This window comes from Lottia gigantea (genome assembly GCF_000327385.1).
Source record: "Lottia gigantea unplaced genomic scaffold LOTGIsca_8, whole genome shotgun sequence".
Classification (NCBI taxonomy): domain Eukaryota; kingdom Metazoa; phylum Mollusca; class Gastropoda; family Lottiidae; genus Lottia; species Lottia gigantea.
In genome coordinates, this window is record NW_008710662.1 from 3583805 (window position 1) to 3594353 (window position 10549).

At 31.4% G+C, this 10549-nt stretch overlaps 1 protein-coding gene across 1 annotated transcript; it reads left to right on the plus strand.

Annotated features, from left to right (window-relative positions):
* Positions 1-9526: 9526 nt before the first annotated feature.
* On the plus strand, positions 9527-10346 carry LOTGIDRAFT_108017 (hypothetical protein; the record flags this gene model as incomplete). The annotated part of the gene is made up of 2 exons (XM_009067039.1): positions 9527-9655; positions 10176-10346. 2 exons carry the CDS (start codon positions 9527-9529, stop codon positions 10344-10346), a joined length of 300 nt encoding a protein of 99 aa, XP_009065287.1.
* Between the last annotated feature and the right edge of the window lie 203 nt (positions 10347-10549).

Consider the following 10549-nt stretch of genomic DNA (forward strand, 5'->3'; position numbering starts at 1 on the left):
ATAACTCATAATCAATATTATTCAGTATCGCCTTAAAGAGTTCAAAAGAAGTGTATGACTGAACGTTGAATATTTCATACTGGTGATTGTTACTGTACTGCTAATTTTTTTTTATTTAAAATCAAAGCTGCCAGTGGGCGTATATTACCTTGCCTGGCAAGCTATCTTTATCAAACATGGCACATTAATACATATCGATCGGGTTTAAATTTGGCGTTTTCCGAATTGACCTCCCGTGATATTAACCCCGCATTTTTAAAGTAACCTACTATTACAGCTCGTTTAGCCTTCAGCTTGATAAGTACGAATATACGATAAAATATTTTCACTTTAAATAGTGCTCAATACATCAATTGTAGAGCGATATAGATATATTAAAACAGAACCTGAAGAAACATGTTGTTATAACTCAGTTTCACTCTATGCAATTTAAAAAGCGTGTTGTTACTCAGAGTTACACACTATGCGATCGTAAGCTGGAGAAGTCAGTGAAGTCACTAGTCACGAGAGTTGGCTGATAAGTTCTTAGGCTAAAGGAGATATCTTAATCGGATTGAAACAAACTTTTGTAACCAAAAAGTACAATCATTCAATGAATCATAGACATAAGAACTGCAACTGTAGTATAAGGTTTTATAATAGATACTCTCTTATAGATGCACTGGCTTAGATTACAATTAGGGACTGTAAGGCCATCGTTTGAATATACCCACCGTAATCACCAGGCATGGACAAAACTGGCTAAAGGACAGTCATCAAGTACCTGCAACTGAAAGGGCTAACTCGAACACAGATACAATATGTTGACACTCTAGATGTCCCTACCTTTTTCATTGTTAAGAAGTGGCCTGTAGAATTCACGCATACAGAGAAAGCCTTGATGATGATCCCCGTTCAGGGAGATATTCAACAGCAACCATTCAGAAAAACATTACCAAGTTGCACGAAATGACGATGATTGATCGACGATTGACCACCATATAGACATTATTGCCAATGTTGTGGACGAGAGGCTTATAACCAACAGGTTGGGAACGACAAGGGTTTCTCCAAACAGATCTTGAGAGTGGGCCAGATTGCTGATGTCCCGTGACAATTTATGCCGTTTTGAAGCAGATTTACTCTTATTGGATCAGAAACCGAAATGAAGTCTAACAATGAAAGCATCAAGAATCGCCATCATCCAAAAGGCAAAGTCGTTTTCTTTTGCTGAAAAAGTGATGGTTTCAATCTTTTGAGTTTTCAAGGGTATTCAGTTGATTGACTATTTCGGGGGAAAAACGAATTCTATTCTATCAAGATAATGCTCCTATTGACAAAATGGTGGTGCAATGTCAGCTATCCATGATTGTGACTTCGAACTCATTGACCATTATTTTGGGGAAGAACCCTCTCAGACGGCTTGAGGTGCTCCCATAGAGCTGAATTTTTTAATCAACCCTAACAGTTGTCCACCACCCATTCAGTCTGCCCGTTAATTGTACCTTAAATCTCTTGAAGCCAAAAATTGAGAAATATTTTCGGGCATTTTCATGGTGATGTACATAATTTCCTGTCAGACTGAAAAATTTGCATCAAGCTTTAAAGCCTTCTATTAAAAACTAGAAGGAGCATTGTGCTTTCATTCCGTAACATGTCGATACTTGTAAGCCTATGTACTTTTGGCAAACAATACCCCGAGTATCAAGTGTACTCTTGCAATTGAGATTTTCTCGAAAATAGCGTCCATAGCGACATCGAAACCTCCTATGAATCATCTTAATTCTGCATAGGCAGATCCTTCGAATCAAAGTGGCATGGAAAACTTGTGTTAAGACCATAAATCCTATTTTTACTAATATAAAGTAGTAAAGAAACCTTCTATTTTACCGAAATATTGAAAAAAAAACCTTCTAAGTCAGAGTTTATTGGAAAGTAAGAAATATCCATGAACATAAGATTTTTGATAATATTGTAGTTTTTACATTTTTGATACTTTCAAAATCTAAAGAAAGAAACAGTTTTATCGCACTCCTAAAAACTTGTAAATTTTGAATTAGGCGGTTTTATCAGCACAGGGACGATATGTGAAGGTCCCTTAACAGTTGTTGAAAATGCCATGGCCCAAAAATTAACGCCCAAACACGCCACTGTGCCAATCCAATAATGATACAAAGAAAATTGGGTTTACAAAATTGGCCTATAACGCCAGATTTCCGTCTTGTACCAGCCCAAGTTCCATCTTGTTCCACGTTTGAATGACAACCTAATATCTTGCATCTCTCAATCTAATATTCTATGCTCCATCTCCATAAATCCATGATTTATTTTCAATACCCGGTAAATGGTAAATATCAATAGGCCTAGTATTTTTTCGTGATAATATGACGACAGACTACAATTAAACGAAATTATTTCCCTTTGACCACTTATCTAATGGTTTGATGCGAAACGTAATAAGCAAACATCTACGAAGATTTTGGTAGATGAGAAACGGTTCACATCACATTTCCTTACTGAATGACTGATTGTCGACGTTCCACGAGTCTGAAGATGTGTTGTGAGAAATGTTTATGCTATTTATTCATTTGGTGAAACATTACAAGCATAAAAAAGACAAAACTTTTCTTGCGAAACAAGGTGTTTCAAATTAACAAACATACAAACCAATGAATACATGAAAAGCCTCTTAAAACTTCAAATGATTTTATCATTATATCTGCTATCATACCTGATTAAAAATATTCAGATTCCTGGTATTCAACCTGTGGTAGCTTAGAGGTATCTCCAAGGCCAGGCCCAAAGGGCTGAGAAAACTATACGATTTCATATGGGTTTGGATGAATTTGGATAAATTGTTTTCAATGATGATTAAAAAAAGCATTTTTATGTGCCCACATGACATTGTCGTCACCCATGTCCGTTCCTCTGTCCGTCCGTCTGACCACAATTGCTCGTAAACACTCAACAGGGCACAATTCTTGAATGATTTAACGAAACTTTGTATGTTTGTTTGTAATCTCCAAAGGATAGCCTAAACCCTATTGAAAATCAGAACAATCGAAAAATATTTTATTATTGCCCTTATTCTTGAAATTACGTTCACTTTTAGGTTGTAAACACTTTAGAAGGTTGAATTATTGATAGATTTTGATGAAACTTTGTGTGAGTGTTTGTTATCACCCAAGCAAGAACCCTATCAAAATACAGAAAAATAAAAAAATTATTAATACAGTGGTGTAACCTATTTTCGTGGATATAATTTTTTTTATGGCCTAAGTTTCCTCAGATATTTGCGGAAGCATATTAGGGCCATTCATTTTTTATTTTTGGAATTTTTAAGTTAGTATGTTGAATTGTCAAGTTAGTATGTTGAATTTTCAAGTTAGTAACTTGAATTTTTAAGTTAGTATCTTGAATTTTTCAAGGTAGTATGTTGAATTTTCATGTTAGTATGTTCAAGTTAGTATGTTGAATTTTCATGTTAGTATGTTCAAGTTAGTATGTTGAATTTTCAAGCTAGTATGTTGAATATTCAGGTTAGTATGTTCAAATTAGTATGTTGAATTTTCAAGTTAGTATGTTGAATTTTCAAGTTAGTATGTTGAATTTTCTAGTTAGTATGTTGAATTTACTAACTTGAAAATCCAACATACTAACTTGAAAATTCTTAAAAATTCAACATACTAACTTGAAAATTGAAAAAAAAAAAAAGTGAATGGCCCTAAACGTTTCCTTAGATATACTATGAAATAATTAGAATAGGTTTGTTTCGATTTTCTTTATGAATCCCTCACTTTGACTCATGAGTAACCAACTCCACAATGGCAGCAAAATGCTTCACCTATTTTCGTGTATAATGTTTGATCTATAAATAAGTCGAAAAAAAACACATTGTATGGATACCCAGTGGTATGATTAACTTCTCTTAGTATTTATCTTTAATATCAATTCATAATAACTAGTGACAATTCCGTCAAAGAACCATTATCAAAAAAAAAAAAACAGTGACTGACAAAAAAAGATATGTAGATTGATTTATTGCTAAAAGTCATTGAAACAACATAAGAATATGGCCCACATTATGTTACATATCTATAATTAATCATTTCCGGAGATGCACGAAAAATAGGTTAGCTGGAAATTAGGTTACTTGACTGTATGAATTATTGCCCTTGTTCTTGAAATACGTTCAATTTTTAGCATGTTAACACTCTGGAAGACACAATTCTTAACAGATTTTGACAAAACTCTGTGTGAGTTTTTGTAATCACCCAAGGACGAACCCTAGTGAAATTAGAAAAATTGAAAAATATTTATTTAGAGTTATTATACGCCCACATCGGTAAGTGTATACATATTCATAAAACGAAGATCAAGTTCGAATTTGAGCTATTTTCGACCATTAGAAGCAGAGTTATTGCCCTTGCCCCATAATCTTAAATATGCTATTACTCTCTTAGTTTTCAACCGATTTTGATGAAACTTAAAATGGAATTTTTAGACCTAAATCGAAAGGTTTGAGAAATTTTAGTTTACTTCTGATTAAATTTAAGGGTTTTTCAATATTTAGGCCTCTTATGTCAGTTTTGAGGAGTTATCGCCCTTTAACCTCTATACAGTAAGTGCTTCTATCAACATCAATTGCTCTTAACACTCTGTCCGTCTGTCTTTCTGTCCGTCAAAATTTGCTTGTAAACGCTCTAAAAATGGAATCAAATGAAATTGGGTATGTTTATACATATTCTTAAAACGAAGATCAAGTTCGAATTTGAGCTATTTTTGACCGTTACAAGCAGAGTTATTGCCCTTGCCCCAAAATCTTGAATATGCTATTACTCTCTTAGTTTTCAACCGATTTTTATGAAACTCAACATTTTTTTTTTACCTAAATCGAAAGGTTTGAGAAAGTTTACTTTACTTCTGATTAAATTCAAGGCTTTTTCAAGATTTAGGCCTCTTACGTCAGTTTTGAGGAGTTATCGCCCTTAAACTCTATACAGTAAGTGCTTCTATCAACATCAATTGCTCGTGAAGGCTCTAAAAACTAGATTTTTTGTAGAATCAAATGAAATTCGGTATGTTTATACATATTCTTAAAACAAAGATCAAGTTCGAATTTGAGCTATTTTTGACCATTAGAAGCAGAGTTATTGCCCTTGCCCCAAAATCTTGAATATTTACCATCCACATGCCATGGTGGGCGTATATGGCTGTGGTCCTATATCTTTTTATCGCATGTGTACTTTAATCTAGATAGAGAAATTTGTAAAATACATATTTGATAAGTAAAGTATATTAAATAAAATAGATAACAAGCTTATTACTGTGTTTAGAATTGATTGAAATATTTTAAAGAGTTTAAAGTATTTTAATGAGATTAATTAATTATTTAATGAAGTATAATTAGTAGAGAAGGTATTTACATTTAATCTAATATTAATTATAAACTGAAGAAAGAGTAGTAATCTGTCAGTTTGTTATATTGAGACACCTGTATTACAGCATTACACTTGTATTATATCAACCTAGTGGTGTTGTTAGGTAGATATTACCTATTGATTAACCTGACTTAGTCTTATCAGCGTTAATCCAATACCTATCAATAAGCTTATTACTGCCCGACCATATATACAGGTAGATGTACTAGTCAATGGTTGGTTATTGTATACTTGAGAGGTTGTAAGTAAGTTATGTTTGATATACTAGTAGAGACTATTGTTTGCTTGTAGTTAATTGTTTGTGAATTATGCAAACTACACAGAGGACTTTGTGTCGTAGTTAATTTTGATGAAAAAGAAACTTTATAATTGGATTATATGGAAACAAAGTTATAAAAGTGTGTGTGGTATAGCTTGTTTTGGTTTCTTGTAGGATGGATAATTCAAAACTTGCAAAGGATATGACGAGATTGAATAAAATTTTGCTAATATGGATAGAAAATTTGACTGAGTTTGCTCTTCAAAATATTCTGTCTTTACTATTTTGCATTGGTTATATGATAGAAAAGGCAAATTGGCAATAAACTAAGCAAAACTTCTTAGAATTATCTTGACTGATAAAGTGATTGGTGACATTAAACTTAATTTTTAAGAATTTTTGCATATGATTGCAATAAACACAATTTAAAGGATTTTTTTTACTCTTTTGCAGGGCCTAGGATACCAAAATGGCTACAGTAGCTTTGAATAAAGGTGTGGTGACCATGAACAAAACTTCAAAAAGTCCCGGTAAAATTCCATTAACATCAGATGACAGTAAAATACTAGGAAAAATTACTATGAAAAGACGTGAAGCTACAACTAATAACAGCTATAAAACTTTAAAAATGAAAACCCATAACAGTGCCTGGACACCAGTAGTTCATAAACCCAGCAATGAACAAGTAAGTACTGTTATATTCTTTTATGACACCCTGTTACTTATTTACAGTAACAACTGGTAAAAACTAAGTTATTTTTTGTAGTATCCAATATATGATATTAGTTTATGTCAATAGTGGTTATTGAATCATTGTAAATTCACCATTGCTATATTAGATTTTATCAGGTTTCAGTAGATAAGCCGAAAGCTATTAGACTGTTGAATTTGTGTATCACATAGTTTAAACTTTTGAAATTTTGACCCTTCACATTGTGTAGGTTATTTAGGAACTTTAGGGCATGAAGTTAAAGTTTGTTTGAATTTTACTTCAGAATTTTTATCTAATATCTTAAGTTTGTTGTTAGATTGACTTTAACGGAGTAATTTTTAAGTTCATTCAGCTTCAAAATATTTTATAATTTTTCATGCACACTTCTCTCCTAGAAATTTCAACCAAAGATGTCTAATATTTTGGCTGAAAATTGTCCTCTGTACAAACCAAATTGTAAATGATGATATATTATGCCTTTGTGTTCATTTCCAAATCCATTCTAAGACTTTTGAAGACTTTAAAAGCTGATACTCATATTCACAAAAAATACTCAGTAAAATTAAATTGACTGACAAGAGTATCTAGACAGAAGGATTCCTTTTCGCTTCCCGATTAGTCGAGAATTTGTATCCATATCTTTGATATGATCTAACATATGAAAATGAATTTCCGTCACATATAAAGTTGATCACACACAGTGTTATAGATAAAAAGATTTCATGATAAGAGATAGTATATAGTAAAAAACTATGATATAATAAGTTGAATATTGTATAATATCCAGATAATAAATAGTTAGATTAGTGTATAAATCATATTAATCTCTAGTCATTGACAATAGGTTATATAATAGGTTATAATATCAAGCTAACCTTCAATAATATCATTTCAACCTTCATTCTTCATAATCAGATTTACTCATAATCTTATTTCTATGTTAAAAACAATACAATTATGCAAGATTTTTTTTTTGGCTCGAAAACCAGTGTTTAATAGAATCGCATGAAGGTGCAGGATCTGAGTTAAGGATTTCAATAGAAAATAGCTGAGGAATAGCTCAAAAACAGCCATTTTTTTTTTTAGAAAAAAGTTTAGGAAATCATTCAAATTATTATCACAATGTACTTTGAACTCTATTTGATTATTATGCATAAAATAATTGGTGTTTGAAATAAGAGCCCCCTTTTTCCAGCCAGTCCAGATTTTTTATGTATCTAAATTTCTGGATTTCTTATAATCATAAGAGCAGACTTTGTTCAAGCTTAACTCTGTAGCAACAACATCATTGTGTGCAAAAATTGTCAGAAATTATTAACCAGAAATCTTATGAAAGACAAGCATAAATTATGGTTGTATAAAACAATAAATAAAGCAAGATGAACTTAAAAGGATGTTTTATATGCATGACTAAAATCAGTGATGAAAAATATATTTGTAGAAAAAGAGTGTAGCTGATAGTGTATTGATAGGTAGTAATTATAGACCTATAGACATGATTAATTGATAGATTAGTCTCATCTTGTACCTTAATCTTCTTTATATCATTCATATTTTATTTTAACACTGTCTCCTGAACTTTTAACATTATATATTTATTATGACATTTCTATAACATTAAAACATACCCAGACAGTCTAATGTCATCATAGGCCAATACAGGGAAAAACTGTCAATTATTGTCAGATATTTCAAATGTTATCAGATAGGGTAAAGCAGATATATATTAAGTTTCATTTAAAATTTGATAATTTAAAATTAATGACTAAAAGAAAATAATAAAAAGATTTATTTTTTACATAAATTTTGATTTTTGAATGAGTGAAAGACTAATATTTTGATGATATTTCCTTCAAAAGTATCTCAAACTCGGAATTTCTTTTCCTTTTTCTATAGATGTCTTTTCTATATGTGGCAGTGTCTCAAGAAAAATCTTTTCAATTTCAAACGTGGATAATTCTGGACACACTTGGATTTGAAAACTATTACTTATTGGCTTAATTAAAAACACCTGTTTCTGAGACTAATACCCCATTTACACTAGGCCCCTATAAAGAGAACCTGGCCCGGATCGGTGCCTGGCTCCGATCAAAACGTCTGTTTACACTGGTGTTCTGTGATCTGGGCCAGGCCCACTTTAAACGGAAATAAGCGTGCACTCTCTAATTAAAAAGATTACAAAAGGTCCACATTTGTAGATTTATAATGGCCGCCGATACGAAAGTTGTAAACCCTGCACATGCGCAGAAGAATTTTTAATCGGAGCCAGACATGCATTCGTTTTACACTAGTAAAATTAAAGTGGGCCAGGCACCGATCCGGACCTGGCCCACCTCTTATTGCGGTGCCAGGCCCCAATTAAATTGGCTCGCTTTATTCTGTTTACACTAGTAAAATTGAAGTTTTTTTTATCGGAGCCGAGTGTAAAAGGGTATAAGGTATGATAGAAGAAATGGTGTAGCTGTCTTAATCTTAATAGTATAACTTGTATAAGATTTGGTATATGTATTTGTAATATTATATCTATATACCATGAATTGTTGAACAAATTTATATCTTTTCCAGATATTTAATGAAAGAAGAGATTTAGTTTCACATTGGGTAGGTATATGTTAGATCCTAATTGATTTTTTAAATGGAACAAAAAGATATTCTGTAGTTTGTATTTTCATCTCTATTCCATCTTGCAAACAAGTGTGCATTGCAATTTGCAAAGCATTTAATTGTGTTGATACCTCTTAAGCTGCATTACTTATTCTTGAAGTTTGTCTTGCAAGAAAATCTGTAAGAAAATTTGTTGAAATCATCATTGTTATGGTTTGGAATCAATTTTAATGAGTCGGTAAATATATGAAAATGATTATAAAGAAATCCATGAATTTACTCTCCCTATGAAATTTGGTGAAGTCAACCTTGAGAATTGTAATATATTTGTTTATTGATGCTTCCTATCTGTATGGTTCTGTATTTTTTGTTTGTATGGTTTGTAGTATCACAGTAATATTTCTATTCTTATTCTTTTAGTTTGATCTATGGACAGATTCTCAACGTAAAAGATTTTTAGATGTTATATTTCAACAATGTAAAAAGGAACAGAATATTTTTGTACAGAATTGGTTCCGAGATCATGTACCAATGCAACATTTAGATTTTACTACAGTTTTACCGAAGATTCTCTCTGTCTATATATTTTCCTTTCTGGATCCTAAAAGCTTGAGCAGAGCATCACAAGTTTGTTGGCATTGGAAATTTCTATCTGAACAGGTAATTGAAAATCTTTCTTATTAATCCATATAAAGAGTAGATATAGTTGTTTGCTGATTGTCTTGACAGTAAGAATTGCAATTTGTACTATGTCTGTGTATTATAGTCACAATTATACAGTATCAGAATAATATGTGAAACTGTGAAATCATTTTTATTTGAGGACATTCAATTTGGTGACAGATTGATAAACCCATTCAACCCACAAATATTTATCTGAAAAAATAACATAGAAAAATATAGAAATCTAGTAATGTCTCCACATATATGCTTTGGTGGCAACAAATTTTAACTTTTCATTTCAATGATGATGGAAAGAAACTCTTATTCTATTGTTGTAATTAATGAATAACATAGTTGTTAATTTCGATGTAGAAAATTTTGAAAATTTAAATTTGAATTGAACATTTAGATTATATAAAAAATGATAGTCCCAATAATGTTATTGTTCATCTATTTACCTATTGAAAATTAGGATAAATTTTCTTGCGTTTACCTATATGTAAGTTTGTAATTTTAGGATGATATATGGAGAGAGAAATGTATGAAATATGGTTGGTATATTCCTTATACACCAGCAGATAATGAATATGGTGCTTGGAAGATGCATTATATAGCTTGTGTTCAAACATTAGATTATGTTACTGGTAAAGGGGTAAGATATTTTAAATTATTTGTAATTGATAGATGATTTCTATGTTTTGGCGATTTACTTTTGAGGAAGTTTCTTCACATCTGATTTAATATTGAATATATTTTTTGTAGAATTTATATGGAATGAGAGATGCTGTATTTACAAAAAGGCGTAAAAATAGAAGTCAACTGTCTTTAGCTGATGGCCGTAAGTTTTGATATTTTTGGTTCAATGCTATATCTCATTTCATTTAAGTACAT